At 38.7% G+C, this 25,954-nt stretch overlaps 1 protein-coding gene across 1 annotated transcript in view; it reads right to left on the bottom strand.

Moving 5' to 3' along the window:
• The window catches only part of DLC1 (DLC1 Rho GTPase activating protein), a 459,196-nt gene that overhangs the window by 331,941 nt on the left and 101,301 nt on the right, over positions 1-25,954 (bottom strand). Inside the window, exon 4 of the mRNA XM_075565991.1 lies at positions 24,641-24,778. Within this exon, the coding sequence (XP_075422106.1) occupies positions 24,641-24,778 (138 nt within the window). The remainder of the gene's footprint in view (positions 1-24,640; positions 24,779-25,954) is intronic.

Here is a 25,954-nt window from a genome sequence, read left to right as displayed (position 1 = left end):
CAAGCATATGTACGGAGCATACCATGGTATTAGATAATGAAAATAGCGACTGTAGTGATTGATAGTCACTACAGTCACTATTTTCATTATCTAATACCATGGTATGCTCCGTACATATGCTTTGCTATTTATTCGTGGAAGCCTAGCATACGCATTGAACGCTCGTTTTATTTATATGATTGTTTGTTGATGGGTGGTGGGTATATATGTTTGTCAGGTATCATTATGTACAGAGCACTCCCTTGAGAAAGGTCCTGTGCCAAGGACCGAAACGTCGGGTTTATGTGCCAGTTTTTCTACTGAATAAACGCTTTTTTTGTACCTCCTGAGTGTGCTGTCTCATTCTTGCCTTGTGATCTTGGGATCCTGGATTTACTCGGTAAGGAACATATCTATATATATATATATATATATATATATATATATATATATATATATATTATATATAGAGTAATTTTATTACAATAAAACTTAACTTTTACTCCTGAGTTACAGTAAAATAGAAATAGTTGTTGAATAAAAAATGTATATACTTTATTAGTACTCTATTTATATGTGGTCGCCAAAAATGCATATATCAATAGCAAGTAACATAAGAGCGCTAATGTATAACATCTTACATGGACACACATCTAAATACACGCAAATTAAAAACAAAACGGTCTCAGGAATGACCCAGTAGTAATCTCTTTTCTGTAAATGACTGCTAATATCTAGAGATGGGCATTTTGGGGGCGAATTTGGATCTGCAGCGAATCAGCCGGTTCTTTTGGTCCACGGATTTCAGTGGCTCAATCTCAAAAAGGGGTGGTGTTTGGATTTTTTATTATTACCAATACACTCCGCGGATTCCGCAATCCATTGATGGATGTGTAGAATCCAATTTGATTCACCAATCTGTGGCGGATTCTTAAGGATTCGGATTCTTAAGAATTCGCGAATTGGATTTGTCAAATCCGTCAACGGATTGTATCCAATGGCGGTTTTTGATGAATCTGCGCAGATTAACCCCGACAGTCATTTGCGAATTTTACATCGCAAAATTGATTTTTTGGGGGGGAACATGCGAGAATATCCATTAAAAGGATTTGTGCAGATTCGCCCATCTCTACTAATAAATCACTGCGAAATGCTCAAAGAACTAGATTGGTCAACACTAGAGTCTAGGCGCAAAGTTCATCTTTCCTGTCTTGCCTTCAAATTCTTCATGGGCAAGCTACCCAGCTACCTGAACAAGCTCCTTACCCCTACCACTTGCAGCACTCATCATCTGAGCTCTGACTCCAAAAGACTATTCATGGTCCCAAGGCTCAACAAAGTATCCGGACGTTCCTCCTTCTCCTTCCGTGCACCCCAAAACTGGAACAACCTACCAGAGACTCTCACATCCACCACCAGTTTAAGTTCTTTCAAATCTAAGGCTGTCTCACATTTTAACCTGGTCTGTAACTGTTTCATACGCTCATAAATATATTTTCTTTAACTGTGCAAGCAATGTCTTGTATATAATGTATACCCTGTTCATTTATGTAACTGTACATGTAACCATCTATTATTTGTTTTACTCTGCCCAGGACATACTTGAAAACGAGAGGTAACTCTCAATGTATTACTTCCTGGTAAAATATTTTATAAATAAATAAATAAATTAATATCCCCATGAAGTTTTTAAATTATCTCATCTTTCCCCAAAATTCCTTAGTTTTAGGTAAAATAGTCTGATCCACTTAATGGTGGTATATCAAAATATCTCTAGACTGTTTAGTCCTGTAGTTGTAGCATAATATAAGAGAGAAGAGTAGAAAGAAGGGATATGTGGGAATAAGGGTAATAAAACACAGTAAGTAGAAAAAAGAGCTGAACCCTAGGTGATACTGACAGATGTAGAGCTACATGTGATGTTAGAATTATTGATTTTTTTAATCAATAGTATCAACTTTGTAGCTTATAAAGATCTAATAATAAAGAGGTCATCCAGGGGGTCAAACAGCTAAATGCTTTTTCCCCATTACAACATTTTTAGTTTCAGACTTTGAAGAGCAATGATCTATCCTATACATTAGAGATGATAAATGTGACTTATTAATGATATATGCATTTTTGCCAGCCACGTAGAGCACTAATAAAGTATATATATATTTTATTCAACCACCATTTCTATTTTACTGTATTTAGTAAAAGTTAAGTTTTATTACTACATATATACGATTCTAGAGGTGTGCACTGATAAATGATTATTTCTGTTTATGCTCGCACAAACAATTTAGTCATTTAATGTTTATTGTATATCCTAATCCTTTGAGGCACCCTCTATAGCACGACCCTTTTACTTTGAGTGATATTTCTTCCATCACAACTCTTGCGTTCTTTTCAAGGATGTCTTCCCTCTACCCCTTTTGTATCTAAAGCTCTCTCCCGCCGTAAACCTTTCTCACTTTCTGCCCCGTCACTCTGGAATGCCCTTCCCCTCAAAACCCGACTAACACCCTCTCTATCCATGTTTAAGACCCACCTTAAAACACACCTGCTTAAGGAAGCATATGAGTATCTCCATGGCTGATACTTTACACCTCATACATAAACCTTGACAGACGCACTTACCAGGTCGCCCTACCTACCAATTAGATTGTAAGCTCTTCAGAGCAAGGACTCATTTTCCTAAATGTTACTTTTATGTCTGAAGCACTACTCCCCTTTATGTATTATTTGTTATTTATATGATTTTTACGTGTATTACTACTGTGAAGCGCTATGTACATAAATAGCGCTATATAAATAAAGACATACATACTTAATGTCGCATATTACAAGAATATGTAAGGAGTGGAAACAAAATCACAATTTTTGTAATTTTTGATTAATTTCTCCTCCCTTTCTTGATCTTAGCACCCAATACAACTGTCATAATATGGTCGGTTTTATATCTAAAAGTACAGATTTTAATGCATGGGAATCAGATTCTCAAGCAGCTTTCTCGACCGACACACAGGCAAATGTCAGAATAAATTCTAAAGATACTAAACAGTATTTTCAGGATTTAGACAAGCTGTTTAAGCAGCATACAGTATGTGGTGGGAAATCACCAGATTATACAATTATATAAAGTCCAATCTAATACCGAGGGGGCTTAGAATAATATTACTAAATAGAGTTACATGCCGGAGTTAAGTGATTTAGAACAAAGAATGCAAAAAAAAAAAAAAAAAATAGAATGATTTGTTGAAAAACTCAAAGACCAAAAAAAAAAAAAATTTCCATAGAAATCGAAGACTTTAAGGAAGGGAGGATTTATAGACACCATTCCACTGCATATAAGATAAGGGTACAAAATGTAAGTAAATAATCAACAGAGTGGAAAATTTCAGATTTGGAACAATCCTCGTACTGATGGAAAGGGAGGAAGAAAACAGAGTCCGCCCATCCTCCCCCCACACACCTCCCCCCAGTATGTCTTCCCCCCTCCCCCCTTAGACCTTCCCCCCCCCCACCAACTGAAAAATACCCATTTTGGGACAACATGTTGTTTAACTCAGTTGAAAAGTCATGTCATGTGCCTATGACATTGTCATTATGATTTGGATGTATGTTGTTCTCAATAAAAAAAAAGTGATATAAAAAAGATTCATTATTCAAACAGGAAGTGCCTCCGATTCAGTCACTGGCTGTGGTGCCGGATCTCTTCTCCTGCCTAATTATTTATTTATTTATTTATAAAATATTTTACCAGGAAGTATTACATTGAGAGTTACCGCTCGTTTTCAAGTATGTCCTGGGCACAGAGTAAAACAAATAGTACATGGTTACAAGTACAGTTACATAAATGAACAGAGTATACATTATATATAAGACATTGGGTGCACAGTAAAAGAAAATGTATATTATGAGCGTATGAAACAGTTACAGACCAGGTTAAAATGTGAGACAGCCTTAGATTTGAAAGAACTTAAACTGGTGGTGGATGTGAGAGTCTCTGGTAGCTTGTTCCAGTTTTGGGGTGCACGGAAGGAGAAGGAGGAACGTCCGGATACTTTGTTGAGCCTTGGGACCATGAATAGTCTTTTGGAGTCAGAGCTCAGGTGATAAGTGCTGCAGGTGGTAGGGGTGAGGAGCTTGTTCAGGTAGCTGGGTAGCTTGCCCATGAAGAATTTAAAGGCAAGACAGGAAAGGTGAACTTTGCGCCTAGACTCTAGTGTTGACCAATCTAGTTCTTTGAGCATTTCGCAGTGATGTGTGTTGTAGTTGCATTGGAGAACAAAACGACAAATTGAATTGTAGAGGGTGTCAAGTTTGCTAAGGTGGGTTTGAGGAGCCGAGCCATATACTATGTCTCCATAGTCAATAATTGGCATTAGCATCTGCTGTGCGATACGCTTTCTGACCAGGAGACTTAGGGAGGATTTTTTCCTGTAAAGTACCCCTAGTTTGGAATAGGTCTTGGTTGTCAGGGTATCAATGTGCATCCCGAATGTTAAGTGGGAGTCAAACCATAAGCCCAGGTATTTAAAACTAGTGACAGGTGTTAGGGTGGTGTTAGCGTTGGTTCGAATCAGGAGCTCAGTCACTGGAAGCTTTACAAATTTAGTCTTGGTCCCAAATACCATTGTTACAGTCTTGTCAGTGTTTAAAAACAGTTTGTTTTGGGAAATCCAGTTTTCGAGTCTCTCGACTGTGTGCATATAGGATTGTGTCATCTGCATACATGTGTATTGAGGCTTCCTTACAAGCTGTGGGAAGAACATTAATGAACACTGAGAAGAGTAGGGGCCCCAGAACAGAGCCTTGTGGGACACCACAGGTGATATCCAGGGGGTTGGAGTTAGAGCCTGAAATGGACACATGTTGGGATCTTCCTGATAGGTAGGACTGAAACCAGTTTAAAGCATGTTTCCCTATTCCAGAGCTCTGGAGTTTGTTAAGCAGGATAGCATGATCGACTGTGTCAAAAACCTTTGCAAAATCTAGGAATACTGCACCAGTGAGTTGTCCCCGTTCCATTCCACACTGTATTTCATTGCAAACTTTTAGCAGGGTAGTTACGGTGGAGTGTTTGGGGCGAAATCCAGATTGGAATTGGCTAGGGAAATTTTTCTTGGTATAGAAATCGCTTAATTGGGAGTGGACACATTTTTCCATGACTTTGGATAGAATTGGGAGAAGTGAGATTGGCCTGTAGTTTGAGACAGTGTTTTTGTCCCCACTTTTGAAGATTGAAGAATGAAGCTAATCAGCCTGCTCGGAATAGTCAGGAAGTGCTTAAAAGGCCGGAAGCTGCAAGGCACGGAGAGACTGTTTTTCCCTAGAGAAGGGGGTGGGGTGGGGGGGGGGGGAGGGGAAGGGAAGACAGACAGAGGAGCTCCCCAGCTAACGGAAGGTGGTTAAAGAAGCTGGTAAAGAGTGAGAGAGCTGTGCTGAATCAGTGACTTCTGGTTACAGAGGACCTATAGGAGTTTCTCTGAGATCCCATGGGGCTGAATCCCAGAGAGAAGAAGAAAGCACGTCAGACTGTGCTGAAGCAGTGACGTCCGTGCCAACACCTGGATTTACAGATAAGCCAAACCCTTATTTGCTGTATACAGAGACGTTATATGCTCAGCAATAATAATATCTGTTTGGGGTGGAATGAGCTTAGCGATCCATCCGGGTTAGTAAGGGTTGGAGCTGAATGTGTAGTTAGATCCCTGAAAGGGATAGGATTTTATTTTATTATTTGGTTTTCTTAAAGGGACGGTGGGCTTGTTGTTTGATTTAATCCCTGTAAATAAACCCCTGCTTAGAAAATACAATGTTTCCGGCCTTAACTTGAGACAAAAGAGACTGCAACATGGTGTGGGCATCACAATATATATATATATATATATATATATATATATATATATATATATATATATATATATATATATATATATATATATATATGTCAAAAGGAGTGCTACTGGCCAAGTCATGCATTGATGGGGCTTGCAGGCTAATAACGCTTTGGCCAAAGGGTTTAACTAAATGAGAATATGTAAGTATTTCACTGTGTATTTGGCTTTTCTGTCTCTTGTGGTATACATTTTGCCAAGCTCAGTAGCACTCCTTTTGACACGTGTGTGTGTGTGTATATATATATATAGATATATATATATATATATATATATATATATATATATATATATATATATATATATATATATATATATATATATATCTATATATCTATATATATTTTTTTTTTTATATGATGTGGTAGATTTTGGGGTTCTAAGCTTGCTGGGATTTTATTTATTCATTTGATTTTCAACTGGTATCAGTTGTTTGGAGGTTAGTGGACCCTCCTCCCGGGGTTTAAGCTCACCCGACTATTTAAGCCGCAAGATTTTTTCATGTTCTTTTGCAGTACAGGTCCATTGTGGTCATTCTCCCCCCAGCAGAGGTAAATGCGAATTTGCATTGTAGTGTTAGGACCTGCTTACTGGTCATGGGGCTTGCAGGCTTATGATGCTTTGGCCAAAGGGTTTAACTAAATGACCCTTATTCAGGTGAATATATACGTATTTCAATGTGTATTTTTGTCACATTGGATGTAGCATTGGGCTTTTCTGTCTTTTGTTATATAAATTTGGCCATGCTCAGTTGCACGATATACAATATACGATATACGATATATAATGTGGTGGTTTTTGGGGCTCTGAGCTTGCTGAGATTGTGCTTATGGATGATACACTCATGATATGGAAAGGAACTGTTTGAGTATTTTTCTCAACTGTCTCAATATGAATAGCCATCATTTATGCTAACCATCTAACTTCTATTGACTTTTTAGAATTCACAATCCACAAAACAGTGGAAGGTCAACTAAAAACTACTACTTTTAGGAAATCTACGGGAACTAACAATTTTTTAAGAGTTGACAGTCATCACCCCTCTCCACTAATTGGAGGCATTCCAAGGGGAGAACTTTGAAGGATCCGTAGAATTTGCTTTTAGCCCTCAGATTAAAAAAAACAAGCACACAAAATGAGAATGAGATTTCTTCAAATAGGATACAGCTCCAAAAAATGTAAACAGAGCATATCACTGAGCGCTAAACACACCAAAAAAAATCAATGCGCTGCATAACAACGTTTAACAGACAATGGAAAGATATGCAATTTATAAAGACATTGACACATCTTGTTGAATGAGGAGGATCAGAAAGAGGTGTTTAATACTAATCCGGGTGTGGTTTGGAAACATATCAAAACTCTAAAAGATATGTTGGTTCACAGCCACTTTTCAAGATCACGAACATCAACATGGCTATACTAGTGCACAAAGGGATGCTGTAAGTGTAATAACTGCAAGGCATGTAATTACAGTATATAAAAACAAATAAACACTTTACTAGTGCCAACGAACTAAAGCAATTTCATTTGAAACACCTGATTAACTGCAAGACACAAGGTGTCATTTATCTGACCACAAGTGACAGTGGCATGAAATATGTTGGGAAGACTAGAAGACTGTTCAGAAGATGCATACTAGAACATGTGGCTTCTATTCATAACAGTTTGAGTACACCCATCTCACGTCATGTGAGAGAAGTACATGGAGGTCATACAAAATCACTGAAAATTCAAGGGATAGATAATCCTCAAAATATCAGAAGAAGCAATTGGTTCGAAGTTCTACTATAACAGAATCAAAGTGGATATACACACAAGCTACACTCTTCCACATTGTCTAAATGAAAGCTTCATTATTAGTGTTCTGGAACAATAAATGCAAAAATATCCGCTACAATATGAAGGCATTTGCTTTTATGTATTGCTGGAAGTGAACTCATTATTATAGATAAAAATATCTTGAATATAAATAAATAAACAATATTGCATTATACCAGCAGAAGTTTGCACTTCAGATTAAAGTAGCAAAACATATGAAATATTATGTTTAAAAAAAAAATCTGTAGTATTAGATAATACTGAATTAAAAAAAAATATTATTCAACAGTCAGGCCAGGTCCCCGCTGGCTACTGCAGCGCCCACTAAGGCGGACGCTGAAGGGACAAGAGCCGCCCCACAATGGGGCCGACAGAAACTCCTGCTCTCAAGAAAATTGAGATAAGGACTCGTGATGGAGCACTAGGCCATGCCCCCCATGCGGTTCAGCCAATGAGGGTGAACCTGCTGGGTGACGTCACTCCCCGCTACTCCCCCATCACGCCCCCCCTTGTCTTTCCCCCTGCAGCTCACTGCAGACTGGGGGACTTGGCTGCAAGCGCCGCCAGCCTCGCAGACGCGCGTGCAGCGCAGGCACTGGGGCCGTAGCCTTAATGCCATTTTTTATGCGTTTTAAACATCCTTAGAGATCTACAGTAGTTGTAGCTCACCTCCTCAAGATCTTTGCAACACTTTCCTGTTTGTGATTATATGTTGCCAAATTTCCCAGCATTTACACTGACTGAAGCAGCCATTATGTTAGGTACACAGTCAGGATTTTTACACATTTATAACAGGAGCACCAAACAATTGCTAGGTACATGTAGAATTGTACGTTGTCACATGCTTTACATATACAAATAAGAAATAAAGAGGGGAGTGGTGGGAATGTTGCTTTATATAGCTTTCTTATACAAGAAGATAAGTTAGGATAAACAAATTCAACAATTTGGATTACTGTTTCATGCTATAGTTTAGAGTACAATTTTAAAACGACTCAATGTAAATATGTCTTGTTTTTTTACCCCCATAAGCAGTAAAGGGTGAGGCAATACATTTATTTCCAATGTGTTCAATGCCCCTTTGATACTGGACTGTTTAAAATGCACACGGACATACTGTAACTGGCCCGGCTTTTTTTCCTGTGCTTTCAGTAAATTGCATACTTTAAAGCAGCAGTTCAAGCAATATCCTACATGTGTGTTTTTTAATAACACACTTTGCTGCCACTTTGTGGTTAGTAATCGTTCCCCTCATATGGGTTTATTTAATCTAGGTGTCTTTGAACCCCCATAGTGGGTGTTAGTTAGACTTTGCCTTGATTTAGATATATTCTCCTGTGTTTCACAGAAGCCTATTTTGGTTTATGCATGGAAAAAATAACAAATACATTTTAAAAAACGGCAGCATGAACTGCAGCTTTAAAATCAGGAAGACATTTTAAGATGATTTTGGAAAGATTCCATGATTTAGGGTAAACATGTAGGTACTAAAATTGGTATGCTTATATCTTAAAGATGCAATCCAAGGGACACTATATGCAGCCTTCGGTTACCTTTATTGAAAACTAATTACCTAAGCTGACGATCAATTAGTTCTCCTGTGATCGATCAGCAACGATCCTGCTTCCAGGGTTCACTAAATGTCTGCCTTTCAGTTTCAATCAATCCTTCAATCAGTGTAACTCAGCAGCTACAATGTATTCTTATATTACTAAGGTAACTGCATATTGTTACAGTTTTACATCTTAAACTACTAGGAATATTGGCAACAAATTATCACAACCAGGAAATCTTGCACTGCTATGGAGGTGGGCTAAAACCCACTACAGGCAGTCCTCTGTTATGCAATGGAATCCGTTCTGGAAGTAGCGTTGGATAGTGAAACCGTTGTAAAGTGAGTCCCATGTTAATCAGTGGCGGTGAGCATTGGATAACACATTCCAGTGTAGAAAAACAGCCCGCTGGGTTGCATTGTAAAGTGTTGGATATGCCATTAGTTGTAAAGTGAAATGTTGGATAGCGAGGATTACCTGTATAGAAATCAAAGGATCTTCAGTATATTAAAACTCATCAAAAATGGCATTAAGAGTTGAATCATTGTTTTTTTAAATGTAGTACGTATTATCTAATAATACTACAGAACTGATTTTTTTTTGTTTAAAACACACACACATGTACAGTAGGATATTGTATGAATTGCACCTTTAAGATTCTCTAACAAACTTAGGAAGAGTTTATTGTATTGTAATGCATATTGTTGTTCATTTAGATTCCCGATGCAGCAGGCAAGATTTACACATCGGTTTCCAATGTATTACTTTATATTATTAATTTTTGTTGCATGCATTTTGTTCCAATATTATTTCTCAGTTCTTCTCAGCTTTTGCTACGTGTTTTGTGTGAGATTCTTTACTGCAATATATTAATATGCTGCATATGTATGTTGCTTAGCAATTGCTATCACCAGTTACGAGTCATCAGTGCCTTTTCTGCACGTAAGCACATCTTTCCCCTTACTTGTGTGTATAAGGGTTGGGCAGGCAGAATTGGTCTTAATCCTAATAAAGGTCCAAGATACTGTAGGATAGAAATGTTGATGTTCTGAGAAATAAATATTATTATCGTCCACGTGATGTTTACTTCATGGATGTTTACATTAGTTTGCGGAGCACCTGTGGCAGCTGTAGACGTTTTTATGAGTACAGTACACCTTCCTTCTGCCTTTAATTTATGGGGAGAGGACTAGACATTACATATACTATGTGCTGGGCAAATACAAATCCAATAAACTACCTAACAGATGAATAAAAAACTTGTGAGTCCTAAATATTTCACAATTAAATCGATTGGTGTATGGTACCATCAAATATATATGGTACTGTATAATATATAGCACTCTACAATGTGTACGAACTAAAATATATAGTTACAATATATGTGTATAACTATACTTTGAGGAGATCTCAATTAGAGATTGTGACTTCTGCCAGATGTTCCCAATTAATTAAATAAAGAGCGAGCTCATTGAGTCGTCATAAGAAATAGCATAAACACTATGGGGCCTATTCACTAAAATCAGCGCATTGGCGAGCGACTTTGCATTGTTTTACCGCACTATAAAACATGTGTGTCAAAACGGTATTCACTAAGAAAATACACCATTTATTGTTTTTTTTTTCTAAGTGTTATGGCACTGAATCCCATACAGGGGCCTGTAACTCATACATATCTGGATAATAATAATTTTTCCCATTACGGTATGTGTTGGGGTTGGGGGGGGGTTGTATTTATGTATTGCACAGTAATGTTTTCTTAAATTGGGAAAAACGCTATTAGCCATCTTTGGTTAATAGCACTTTTACCCATTCCGGTTTTTGGTACTGGGAGTGGGTGAAGGTGGTAGTTTCCATGGGTGGGTGTTTATTCCATGCAGTAGGGTAGCGCAAGGGGTTAACCCCTCTTCATTACCTTAACCGTTGTAACCGCTAAGGTAATGAAAGGGTTAACGTCTACTGCCACCTTCCTGCAAGGCCTGATCGACCATCCTGGGGCAACTACAAGCTTCACCCCCCACCTGTACCAACAACAAAGCAGGACCTGCTATTTAACCCTTTCATTACCTTAGTGGTTAGCGAGTGGCTCAGTGAGTAAAGACTGCACTGAGTTTGCAGCAGGGGAACCTGGTTCAATTTCCGGTGTCGGCTCTTTGTGACCTTGGGCAAGTCACTTTAGCTCCCTGTGCCTCAGGCACCAAAAAACATAGATTGTAAGCTCCAATGGGCAGGGACCTGTGCCTGCAAAATGTCTCTGTAAAGCACTACGTAAAACTAGCAGCGCTATACAAGAACATGCTATTATTATTATTAAGGTAATGAAACTGGCTGCAATTTTATTTTCATTGCATAATTGATACAGGAGGCCAGCGGGGAACTCTAGAGTCTTGCACGGACCCCCGGGAATCCGCAGGGCCCTTAAGAGATGTGGAGAACCCCAGGACCACCCGGTGATTCGGGGGCCCACGGGAACACCCTGGGACTCGTGGATCTCCTGTGGCTCTGTGGGTATCCGTAGGGACCCCACCGGCCTCTGGTATCAATCCTGATACTGTGCAGTAAAACAAAAATAATTTATATTTTATGCATCTTGCAGTACCTTTAGCGCCAGACTTTAGCTGGCGCCAAAATATTGCAAGTTTTTGTAGTACTACCTGCTTATCACTGCTTAGCGAATAGCAGTTTCTGGTTTATAGTATCATAAAAAGCAGTTTCACTGCGATATTCCCATTTTATCTGAGCTTTGTGAATAGCAACACAGGCAATATCGCACTATAAGGGCATTTATAGGCCACGTATGAAAGTTCTGTGAATAAGCCCCATAGTGTCAGTTTTGCTAAGACCAGTGTTTTTTAAGCACCTAAGACAATTGGAGCGGTTTGTAGGAAAATCTGAGGCAAGGATTTCAATGGAAAACCAAAATGGGAGAAAACGTTTCCAGGAAGGAATGTAGATAAAACAGCATAAAAGTATTTTTTTTTTCATTTCAAATATTATTAAAATGAATGGAATAAGTATGTGACCATACAGACCTAGTCCCTACTACTTACACAGAAAGAAATGACAGTATTTGAAAAATGGTGAAAACCTGGACGTTTACAAGTAGGTAACTTTATAGAATGAAAAGAAAGGGGAAAAACAGTGTGTTAAAAGTGACATAATAAAGGTTGTTAAAAGACTACATCAACAATAATGTTAAAATAGTATGAGAAGGTATAACCTGGTTTACATTTCTACCATTCTGTTTTAAAAGGAGATAATTTGCAAAATGTCTCAATATACTATATATAGTTTCTCATTCACTCAGCTTCCCTTTTTCTACTGCAACTTAATGTAATTATCCTTTAAAATACGGGTGCACAAACTTTCCCCGCTGTGCCCCCTGCCTGCTCTCTCCCCCCGCTGCTCGCGCCCCCTCCTTACCTTGTCTTCAACGTCAAATGACGCCGCAGTGGTCATGGCGACAAGTAGCCGAAGACAAGGGAAGTTGCAGAGTTCTCACGCGATCCCCTGTCATTTCATTTAAATGCCTTGGGGAAGAGCCCTGGGCCTCTGCCACCGCCGCCTCCCTCCTGGAAATCTTGCACCCCCCAGTTTGCAGACCCCTACTTTAAAGGGGTGATCCCTCCTAGGATGAAAGTGCACTAATACCAATTACAGCTCAGCTCAGTGAGCGATGCCCTTTTTACCCAAATCCGACACCTATAAATATTATCTTCATTGAAGTCAATATGACGCATGAAATATTTTTATTATGCAGATAAAATAAAAGCGAATGTATCTGCATAATAAAATATTGCATTTGTCATTTTGACTTCCATGAAGATTTCTTAAATAGACCAGACACTATGGTTCAATGCACTATATTGGCTGGTTCTAGGATTCCCGCATCCTCCAGCCTGGCAGCATGTTAACAAAACATTGACCTTTTTAAACCTGAATGCTTCCATCCCATACTAAAGACGTCTAGGTGTTTAATTTCCACTGGCTGCTCCTTTTTATGATGTCACTGTGTGTTCACGAGTGCTCGCACAGGCAGAGTCCCCTTTCTCCCTCACTTTGTGGCCTATGTGCAGATGTAGCAAGACCTACTGTCCCGTTACCGTGGCAAGGTGCAAGATTACAGCCACGAGAGGACTTTGTTGACGCGGCTCAGCTACGGTCAGCCGGCAGCATTGTTTGTACGGTTATTTATGTGATTGCAATTCAGTATGTGTGTCTGGAGTGTCTTCTGAGTACTACGGCCGAGATTAAAATCCATTTTGGCAGCCGTGGCTTAGTCGTGGTCTCTGCATCTGCAAAACGCAAATAAATGCAGGGGATTTACACTCGGTTTCTTGCGGTCACAGGGACAGTAATTTTTCCAATTTCTGTACTAAGCATCACAAAAAGATTTTTGTAGTATAAAATTGATGCATGTTCGGTAGGGACCCGCTCATACGGCGGGTTCCGTTCCATGGTGGTGGCGCCGCCACAAAGTGAAATGCGCCGAAAAGCAGAACCGCCGATTTTCGGCGTCTCCTACCCTTCTGCGCATGCGAAAACTTGCAGTCCCCCATTCTGCGCATGCGCAAACTCGGCCACTCCCCCTTCTGCGCATGCGCAAACTCTGCTATCTCCCTTCTGCGCATGCGCAGACATGGCAGCCCTCTTCTCGGTACTGCCGAATTGGCGGGTCGCCGAGAAGCGGGGCCCTACTGTACTCAATTTCAATTGCACTTGAGAGCCCCTATATACTAACCTCAGAGTTCTCCACCTGTGTCTGCGGCATGAACATTTTTTTTTTAATCAATCTCTTAATTTCTTTATTATTTTTGGCAAACATGTACTAAAAAAATTATATTTCTCTGTGCTAAAAAATCAATTAAAAGTGCACTACAACCGTCTGTGCAACTTGGCGTGAACCCTAAAATGATTAGCTATGCATTAGCCACAACATTTATTTGATGCAGTAAGATTGATTCATTATATGGGTTACCAAATATATATTTTTTTCCCAGTAAGGCTATTGTAAATAATATTGCATGAATAATTAATATTTACTAATAAGAGGAGAAGAGAAGTTCATACATACTTTATGACGCACGTTTTTTTTTTAGGATTGTATTAGTTTTTAGTGCTGACATTTTTTAAATAAAATGATGGTACATCGGCCACATTATCTTTATGGGGTCTCTGATGAGGACAAGGTGGGATAAGAGTAAAGAAAACCCTTGATTGATAAAACACTTGCCATTCAGAGGAACCTAAGAAATTCAACTTACAGTATAATACATTTCCAGAAAAATGAAAGCAACCAAAGCTTTGCTATATGCAACATCCGATTTGTTTAGAGATGTCAATTAGAATTCGTAACAAATTGTTTGTTTTCTGGACGACTAAGTACAATCTCCGGTCACACTCGTGCTGCCAGACTTCCGGAAGTGAAAAGGTTACTGTGAACACATGATCCATTATAAATACCCCTAGGTTGCACTAATAATATGATTCATTGAAGTCTAACAATATGACAAAGCAAAGTTATTTTATACACTGAACGTACAACTCTAGCATACATTTAATTATCATCCTCATCTCTTATTGTCTTCCATGGTATGTGCGAATTGCGAGTCCGCAGTCCAAAAGAGAAATACAAATGTACGTTGAGACAACATAAAGTTTAGAGCAATAGAAATCCCAGGTGTCCCGTACTTGCTAAGGCAAAAGTATTTGCTAAGCGGATTATGCTTTAGAAATTACCTTTAAATACGTTATATGAAATAATTATGTTATCTATTCAGCAAATGTTTTTATTGAGTACATTGAAAAGGTGTTTACAATCTACTTGAGACACTTCACCTTTTCACGATCTGACAAAAGTGAAATGTGAAGAGATGGTACAACAGAGAAGAGGTTTCATATTTCCAAGTTGTTTGCCAGTTTACGTAATATAGTATAGTGCGTTGTCTAGGTGAGAACAAGAACAAAGCTCATATGTTGAACTGGAGACTAATTCCTGCTGTGGATGATGTAACCCAAGAATAGGAGAAGCCTCTATACGAAACATATTGTACAGTTCAAATATTTATGCCCTTAGTAAATGGGTTTCTCTTTGATCTCAAGAGGCAAAGTAAGCTATAAAATATCCTTGTCATCTGCATTTGAAAACAGAACTTTGATATGAACTGAGGTGTCTATTTAAAGATTTACATTGTACACTTTCTTTAACAGAAATAATACTTTTTTTCCCCTCATGTCAGGACAGAAAACATTGTACGAAAAGACTAATGACATTATCTTTGTAATCTAAGTTGAATTAAGCTTGACCCTTAGCTACATGAAGGAGAATGGATTTCGGTGAATTACAGATGTATACAGTATACGACTTAAGACAATTAGAATTTAACAAAGGTTGAACAATATGGACATATGTTTTTTTCAACATAATCTAGATCTATGATTTATGATTTATAACGCAGAATTAAGTTGCTATGTATCAACTACAAAAAATGCAGAGGAGCCACCGAATTAATAAAGGGGATGGAAAGTCTGATTTATGAGGCTACAGTAGCTAATATAGATTTATTTACATTAGAAAAGAGGCGTCTAAGAGGGGATATGATAACAATATACAAATATATTCGGGGACAGTACAAGGAGCTTTCAAAATAACTATTCATCGCAAGGGCAACCCAAACAACATGGGTGATACGTTAAAGTTGGAGGAGAGGAGATTTCACCAGGAACAAAGGGTTCTTTACAGTAACGGCAGTTAAAATGTGGAATTCAAAACCCATAGAAACTATGATGGCAGATACAATAGATACCTTCAAAATAACGTTGGAAATCTGCTTGCCACTATTTTTAGTCAGCTAGGAATTTAATTATCCCCTTATGTGGCAGCATTGGATGATGTTTCACTTGAGATTTTTGTTTGCCTTCCCCTGGATCAAAATACAAAATACTGTAAATACAAATATAAGATAAGTGTCTGCGGTCTAAATTTAGCATAGATTGAACTTGACGACCATATGTGTTCTTTCAACCTCATCTAGTGAGAGAGTGAGTGCATGTGCATGTGCGTGTGCATGTACCATACACATTGTAAGTTATGGTGGGGGAAAAAGGCGACAAGAAATCTCCACCGTATAGCATATAGCAAATAAAAAGATCACTTGTGTTAGACAGTTCTGCAACCATGCCTTTCACCATTATCACTTAGCAAACAGTGCTTCCACTGCAGCAAGGGATTCTGGGACACGACATGCAAATGAGCACACAGTGCCACCTTTTGCCTGAAAACCATTTTTACATGGAGCCTACATGTCAGGAAGCAGGGGGTCTCCGGAGATGTACCCCATTCATTTCAGATCCAGGGACCCCCGCTTCCTGAGATGTAGGCCTCCATATGAAGTTACGGTATCTGGGGGCTGTTTAAATGTCTCGGTTACGTTAGCCGTGATGCGGGAGATTTAAACCGGCAGCAGATGCCGGCATTAAATACGGAGGGAGGCCCGTACTTTGTGATGCAGGGGGTCTCCACACCTGAAATGAATGGAGTTCAGCTATGGAAACCCCCAACTTCAATACCGTATACTAATAATAATAAAAATAGTGAGATCTGCTGTAAGAACTGCGCGGGGACACACAGAGAGACTGCTTCTCTCTGATCTCTCAGCGTAGCTCTAAGAGACTGGTGGCACCCCAGTAGGATTAACGCTGTGGAAGTCCGATTCAGAAACAGGTACACCCGCTGTATTATTCCTTCTGGGAAATGCACTCTCCATTAGGCCGTGAGAGCGCATGGACACGAGGTGGCCTCACTTAGGCTGCGCTCCATCCGCTTCAAATTGAGAACATGCCAAAAGTAAATAGCGTTACATCTGTACCTATGAAATGAACCCAGGTTGGCAATAATAGAGGCTATGAATGATAGTTTTAGTATTAGTTATATACTTGTCACATTCATATTAATGTCTCCTTTTTTTCTTAATTTATTTTTAATTATTTTTTTTTTAATTTTTTCTTTTTGTGATTCTAAATAAAAAATATTGAAAGGAAATAAAAATGTTGCTATAACCCTTTTTTATTAAAAAAAATAATTTTAACAATTTAAAAAAAAAAACGTTATTAAACTGTATATGTATATTTTGTGTAGATGTAGTATATAAACCATTTGGTAATTATCTATGCCGTCTAAAATAGAATGATGCCGCATCAACATATTGTTTAATATACTTATACTATATATTCAATGATATGACTGGGAAGGGTTACTTGTAATGCTATACAGGGCTATATAAGAAGCCAAAACTGATGAGTGATAGTGACCTCCTGAAGTAGCAAAACACTGAGATCACAGGTGACTTCATGGCGCACTGACGTCTGCCATCGAATGAACGAGTGAGGAGAGCATTGCAGAGAGGCAGAAGAATGTGGAACGCCAAAGGAAAGCCTGAAAGTGGGGATCCGTGTGTGGATAACTTCAAGGTCAGAAAGGCTCTTATAACACTGCAATTTGAACTCTGAGGTCTGCGACTACAGCTATATATTGCATGTTAGTTACTATATTGCATTTTATTCGTATATAAATTCAATTATATTTACGTTTGCCTTTCTTGGCACCCTTTCTTCTCTTGCTTTTTCTGGAAAATACCTTTGATTAGGACAGGGGTCTCCAAACTCAGTCCTCAAGGGCCGCACACAGGCCAGCTTTTATGGATATCTCTGTTTCAGCACAGGTGGCTCAATCAGTGGCCCAGTCAAGCACTGAGCCACTGATTGAGCCACCTGTGCTGAAACAGGGATATCCATAAAAGCTGGCCTGTGTGCGGCTCTTGAGGACTGAGTTTGGAGACCCCTGGATTAGGGAACTCCTCAACTTGATCTTGGGAGTGAAAGTGGCTGCGCAGTTGAGGAACAACTTTACCCCAATTGAAACATCACTGACACCAGAATAAGAACTAAGCGCTGGGAACTTATTTTCCCTTTTTATGACATGGATTGACACATCACTCTGGGGATGATATGCTGATGTCCTAATATGTTTCACTTGAAGAAACTTGCACTGTCAGAGCCTGTTTCAAAAGAGAAATTTGATGTAACTTCTTAAATGTTGTAGTAGCAACCAAAGGATGATCAGTACATTAGAAATGGCATTAGGAGTTTAAAAAAAAATGCAGGCAGCATTATCTAATACTACAGAATTAATTTAATTGAAAACAGAATAGGATTTTTCACGTTTTGCTGCTTGAAGTGCAATGAAATGCACATTGACCTTTTTCCTCCTTGCAATGTCATACCGTACGGTGCATTGATCGGGGATATGCTCAAAATGTTACCCTGGCTTTTGTTTTAGCTCAGAAATACAGTAGGTAACTAGATTCACTAAACATCAATATTAATATCGGTGTGTGTTTTTGTTTCCAAAAATTTGTGACATTGCTGTATTGTCTACCACTTTAACACTGAAAAGAACATGCGAACTGTGGACTTTTGATACGATCAGGGTTAAGATTAAAAGTCGCTACATCTGAATGCATATGAAAAATGGAGAACAAATGTCCGAATGGATCCGGTGCTCAGACACAACAAGCTCTGTCAGCACTATGAATAAGCAACATGAAATCCAGAACCTACTTTCCAGAAAATAGATATATAAACATAAAGTAACAATTTCATGGGAAGAATAGTGCATAATGGCGTCTAGAAAAGATCACCACAAATGTAGAAAAAATGGCACAATAAACATCTCCCATATTAAAGTAGTTAGAATTAATCACATAACTCAGGATGGTTGAGAGGATTATCTCACACATATTCCATAGTGCCCTTTGTCCATCCTTGTGATCCGTGGAGTTCCTCCGGTATGCAGAATCCGCTGTGATAGGAATCAGCAGTAGAGAATGGTGGAACTGCGGAGCATCACCAGTATTCAGCAAAAAGAAACACAATGATCAAGAGGGGAGTCCCATAAAATTTATTAAAGCGCATTGTGCGTGAAACGCATTGGTGCATTTTTTTACCTCCTTTGTGGTCACATGTGATCCAATAAATATACTTTTTATGGAAGTCCCCTCTTGATCATTGTTTTTCTTTTTTCTGAACATTGGTGGTGCTCTGCAGTTTCACCATTCTCTACTGCAAATGATAATGGATAATTACCTACTCACTAAACTACAATACCTGGCAATATATTGGACGACCGCCAAGAAATATTGGTAATTTTAGACCGATCTTGCCTGTGTGTGTTATGGCAGAGAAAATGCAAAAAATGCACAAAGCAGCGCACTGCCCAGAGAAGTAGGGAAACAGGTGGTATAAAAAAATGTATTGCCCAATTAGCATTACAAAAAGGAGGTGTGAACCCTCCAACGCATTTCACACAAACGTGCTTTTTTTAAGGAGTATGGTGTTATGCATAAGGGACCACCTAATATAGTGCCAAAAAACATATCTTAATTTCAAATTTTGGCACCAAAAACAGGTGCGTATGACGTAATTCCGGGCGTGTGCACGCTCCCACGAGCGCTCCCGTTCACGTGTGCACGACATCATTGCGGGCACGTGCACACTCCCTGCGCAAATCTCGCCAGAGATCGATGTGATTTAATATTAATTTTAATACTAGTGTAGAGGAGCAGGGGTCTCCAGAGAAGAACTGGGTTGATTTCAGGTCCGGTGACCCCCTTCTTTCTGAGATACAGGTCCCGTTATCGGGTGCCGGTATCTCCTATGCATTTTATTCCCACGGTCACGTGACGCAAGACATTTAAATGAATTTAAATGCAGACATTAAATGTGTTTTTAATGTTTATTGTGGGTAGTGGGGGTGGGTGAAGGGGGTATTTGAACTTTGGTGGGTTGCGGGAGGGCTTAACCCTTCACTGCCTTAGCGGTTCGCCACTAAGATAATAAAGATGCCTGTAGATGCATTTTTATTGCATGGGATTCATGCTGGGGGTCACCGGTGCTGATATTAATGGATATCAGCTCCGGAGACTCCCGGCATCAATCCGATGCAGAAAAAATGCATTTTTTTTCTAAGTCCTGTCTCTCCGGTTATCGGCTGCTTCTCACCAGCCTCACGCCAACTTTTCCTGGCGTGAAGATTTTGTGAGACACTCACCATTCTAGAGCCATGATAGGCCTCGATAACCTAATTGTGGCTACTAGAATTGCACGAGTTTCAGAACCTGCCGATAAGTAGCTTATTGCCGCTCACCCGGCGATCTTTTTTTGATGGCTGAAAAATGTGGCAATTCATTCCTTTATCGCCCACTTATCGAGGCTTACAGAATTGCAGTAGGCATTTTGAACGATAAGTGCTAGATAATGGCTTATGAACACTTATAGCATAGGGCCCAGTGACTTATGTACAAAGATTATATGATTTTTTTTTTAAATGTTCGGCAACATTTCGGTGCTTAGAAGGAATACAAACGTTCATAAATTGTGCATCGTATGTTTGAAGGCTTAATGCAGATGAAACATAATTTGTTTTTAAATCATTTTTGACGCATGATAAATTAAATGAAAACAGAATTATTGTTTCTTTTTTATTTTAGAACTAGTATTATAATTATACATTTGTTGTGTAATATTATTTGTAATAGCCATACTGTGAATATAATAAATTTGATTAAGCTATGATCAAGAGACATCCCTCCTGTGTAAAATATATTTTGGGGTTATAAAGTTACATTGTAGATGAGGTTGAAAAAAGACATGTCCATCAAGTTCAACCAATGTTAAATTTAGACGACAGATACTTATTTTATATTTGTATTTACAGTATGTTAATCCAGAGGTAGGCAAACAAAAAACCACAATTAAATATTATCAAATAATATCTCATATGGGGAAAAATAAATTCCTTCCTCACTCCAAATAATGGCAATCAGATATTTCCCTGGATCAATATCCTTCCCATGTTTATTTATTTGGTATATCCCCATATAACTTTCCTATATAAAAGATGTCCAACCTTTTTTGTTAAGAAACCTACTGTATTGTATATGCCATCACAGTCTCCACAGGTAATGAATTCCACATTTTAACTGCCCTTACTGTAAATAACCTTTTCCTTTGTTAGTGGTGAAATCTCCTTTCCTCCAACCTTAAGGTATGACCCTGTGACGTTTGTACTGCCCCTGGGACGAATAGTTCTTGTGAAAGCTCCTTGTATTGTCCCCAAATATATTACTATATTATTATCATATTCCATTTTAGAAGCCCCTTTGCTAATGTAAACAAATCTAATTTGTAGATTTGTAGATCTTAGCAGCCTCTCCTCTTAAATCAGATTCTCCATCCACTTTATTAATTTGGTGGCTCGTCTCTACACTTTATCTAGTTGATACATGGCAACTTAATTCTACATTATAAATCAATAAATTATTAAAATAAATAAACAATATAAAAAAAAACCTTATCTGAGAAAGCTGCTCATCTAAAAAAAAAAAAAAATTCCCATAAGTTTTGATGATCAAATATGTCATCTCAATGGAGGCGCAAACATAGGGGATAGAAAATAGAAAAACACATAGTGTAGAACAGGGGAGCCACCCGAAAATCTGATTGGGGGTGAAGTTATGATGTCATGACTTAGCGGGGATGTGTTGCCATGACAATGCACCATCACGTGAAGCAGCGCCATCACGTTGTCATGGAAACAAATCACCATGTGACATCTCTGTTTCCTGTGATGGCACGTTGTCATGGAAACATGTCACCGCGTGGTGTCGCTACGTCATGATGCTGCAGCATCACCTGACACCATGATGCGGATGGAGAAGGGCTGCTCTCTTACAGAGGCCCCGCGCTCTCCCACTGCAATCAGTTTCATTGCTATGGGGAGGAGTGCATGGCCTCCTCTGTAACTGCGATAACATTCACCCTTTCACCCCCCTTGTAATGCTACTGGTATAGAAGTTCCCAAAAGAGAAAATACCAGATTAATATTAACAGACTTTTTAGAGTTGCGCAAAGCTAAACTTGATAGCCAATTGTGTCTCACTTTCTACTTTTTTTTTGGCACACAACACCCTTACAGATGCAGCATATTATATGGGCATGCTTTAACATCATGCCAATCAATGGGTAATGGGGTGGTGTCCCCTTCAGCGAGGGAGGGTGAGTTAACCCCTTAATTACTATACTGGTAACTAACCGCTAAGGTGATTAATGGGTTAGGGGTCATTAGATTGTATTTTTTTTTATTGTGCTGTTGCTGTTGATGCCCACGAAGGACAAGGACGGTGATGAGGATGAGGACAGCCTTCAACCTGGCAGGGGTAAGTGCCAGTTTAATTTACTTTTTGCTGCTGATTTATGTTTTATTTTAAATGGGCAAATGGATAAGAGTAATTTTGCCCATTACTGTACTGTATGTATTGGGGGGCAGGGGAGGGGCATATTTATTTGAATGTATTGCATTCTTTTAATGCACAGGATTGATACCGCAGGCCTGCGGGGATCCCCAGACACCCTCGGGGACAACCTGAGGAACCCCAGACACCTGCAGGGACCATTCATGAGATATAGATACAGAAGTGAGAAGTTTGGACTTGTGAAAATAATTGAATGAATAATTAAGATGTGTTTTCGAGCGAGATTTATTTTTCTAGCGTTTTCTTGTGTTGAATAGGAATTACTGTATATATACACACATTTGCATGCATTTATGTTATAAATCAGGTTTATGTATCAAATAGGTTTATGTATTAAGGGTCCTGGTAATCTGCTTTAGTAGCACTTCTCTCATACTAGGATTCAAGAAATAGCTTAGTGATAAGAACTCTGCCTTTGAAGCAGATTAACTTAATGAATTCCTATTGTTATCTCTTTCTGTAACCTTTGGCAAGCCACTTATCTCCTTGTGCCTTAGGTACCAACATCATATTGTATGCTCTTTGGGGTGTGGTCTCATTGTGTTTGGAGATTACTATTATGGTTCAACCTCTCTGTGTGTATGTCTCTCTCTCCTCCTTCCCCACTTAAGTTTTGGAGTCGGTGCAAATATTTCCGAATGATGACAATTTTGCTCCATTTTTGTGAGTGGTGAATGTTTGAAATATTTCCAGTTTTGCAGTCTTATGCAAATGTTATTTACACGTACCCCTTCTTTTTTTCCTCTTCATTGTCATACAAAACCAGAAGGTCTCTTTATGAAAAGGACACATTCTGGTATTTTTTTAGATTTTATTCCTTTACTCCCTGCAATACGGATTGTAACATAGTGACCTAATCTTAATCCAGATGCAGTTACTGTAGATTGTATCTTCCAAAAGAAGTATTCCTCACACTCTTTCCTCTTTGGAAAGAGGTTCTCTTGGAGCTTAGCTGAACAAGGAAAACAGCCATTGTTCAGGAAACCCCTTTGTTTCACGGGTATCATTGCTTTAAGTTCCTTGTTGTCGAGCATGAATTACTGACATTGGTATCCCAGGTGTCCTGTGGTCCCCATGTGAATCACAAATATGAGCATACAATATAAAATTATATGTCACAACTGTGGCTCATTGGAAACACAAATAGAAATGCCGCACAGCTTTTCAGAAGTTTAGCAACATTTTAATTCTTTAGACATTAAATAAATTATGGTGGGTAAAAGAAAAAAAATGTCAATGTAACACAAATAAAAATATCTCTTGTGAGCACAGTCACATATCTCAGACAGGTCTTCAACCCTGCTTTTTCATATTATCTCCAAGCATCCAGTGATTCCACTGCGGCCAGGGATTCTGGGTAATGGAATGCCAATGAGAACATGTGTCACCTTTGATTAACATAGAACTCTATAAGCCTCTGCCTGCCATATTACACAGATTTTCAGCACAGCCTTGGTTAAAGAATTGCATAGCCAATGGACCTTTTATAAATCCTTCCACAGCACCTGCAAGGTTAGAAGGAGTGGCTCAGTGAGTATACACTGACTGTAAACAATGACATTGAGTTTGAAGCAGGAGAACCGGTGTCAGCTCGTTGTGACCTTGGGCAAGTCACCTTATCTCCCTGTGCCTCAGGCATCAAAAACTTAGGTTGTAAGCTCATCTGGGCAGGAACTGTGTCTGCAAAGAATTCCTATGTGCTGCATACCGCATATTACACTGTAATTGTGAAGCACTTTGAGTCTCGTTGGGAAAAAAGCGCTAAATGAAATAAAGTTGTTATTATTATTATTAGTAATGATAATAATAATAATAAGATCTGATTTAACAAAATATGTATTGCCTCTAATGTAGATGAAGGAAGTTCCCAAATTACTATCACTTTTTTTTAACTGCTTCACAATGCTTACCATGCTGAACAGCAAGTTCACAACATTTATTTCAGGCACAAAAGTAAAGGCAAGCATAGATTTGCAGGTAATTCTTCATTCTTCAGCCATATTTCACTATAGAAGGAAGATTTTTGACTCACCACATTCTTTGGTTTAGCTCCATAGCCAGACATTTGACCAGATGATGTACGATCAGCAAAAGCAATTTGGGGGAAGTTCTTTTGAGTGTGACATAGTGAGGCAACATCTCCTCCACTCTCAGAACCAGACTCTATGTCCTGCATAAAACATTGAGAACAAGTATTAGATTATCTGCTGGAGATCCCACAAAAACGACATTGTGTCAGTCATGCATATAAAGTATTTATCTTCACGCTGTGGGAAGTCCCATTGAAAGGAATGGACAATTTAGTGTCCTTCACCCCACCTGCAAGGTCTACACCTTTCCTCCCCTGAACAAGGCCCATACCTTTCCCCCATCCAGGCCCATACTTCCTTCCCCATTAAACTGTGTGGGGGATTTGGGGGGGGGGCAGAAGAGTGGTGTGGGGGCACTATCGTTACATTTGCCCTGGTCCTAAAGATTTCTGTTGGCGGCCCTGTCCATGAAGACAAGTTACATAGTTACAGTACATAGTAGATGAGGATTGAAAAATAAATATGATCTGACTCCAATAATGGCAATAAGATTTCTCCCTGGATCAACATCCTTCTCATGTTTACTGGTTTGGTATATCCCTGTATACCTTTCCTTTCTACAATGATTTCCAAATGTTTTTTTTTTTTAAAGATATCTATTGTTTCTGCCTTCACTGTCTCCATGAGGAATGAATTCCACATTTTAACTGCCCTTACAGTAGAGAACCCCTTCTTTTGTTGCTGGTGAAATCCACTTTCATCCTACATTAAGGGATAATCCTGTGTCGTGTGTACTGCTCTAGGGATAAATAGTCATTTTGAAAGCTCCTTGTATTGTCCCTGAATATTGTTATAGTGTTTATATTGTATATTGTTGTCGTATCACTTCACAGACACCTCTTTTTTTTTTTTGTATATTTTTATTGGGTTCATAAACATTAAACAACAACATTACAACATTACAACAATACAATACAGAAAAACCCCAATAAGAAACCGAAAAATATACTTTTTACACAAAATTGTTTTTAGTATTGCTCATCATACTTAAGATTTCAACATTCAACACATTAACACAAATAATAATTAAAAGAAAAAACAGATAATAGCATTTTCAAAGATTAACATCAAAGCTATCACCACACATCCTCCTAAAATCTGGCATAAGATTCCCCATTCACCATCTCCCCCCATCAACAATATACTATCATATTTCCTGAAGGGCGAAATTATCTGTGACCCATCGCAATCAGTCTGAGGAGATCCCAAGAGGTACGCTCAAATGTCTGTTTGATTTGAATCCCTATCTTGTTGCG

The sequence above is a fragment of the Ascaphus truei genome, chromosome 1 (assembly GCF_040206685.1).
Source record: "Ascaphus truei isolate aAscTru1 chromosome 1, aAscTru1.hap1, whole genome shotgun sequence".
NCBI classification, from domain to species: domain Eukaryota; kingdom Metazoa; phylum Chordata; class Amphibia; order Anura; family Ascaphidae; genus Ascaphus; species Ascaphus truei.
The sequence above is the reverse complement of the archived record's forward strand: the minus strand, read 5'-3'. Positions and strand labels throughout refer to the sequence as shown.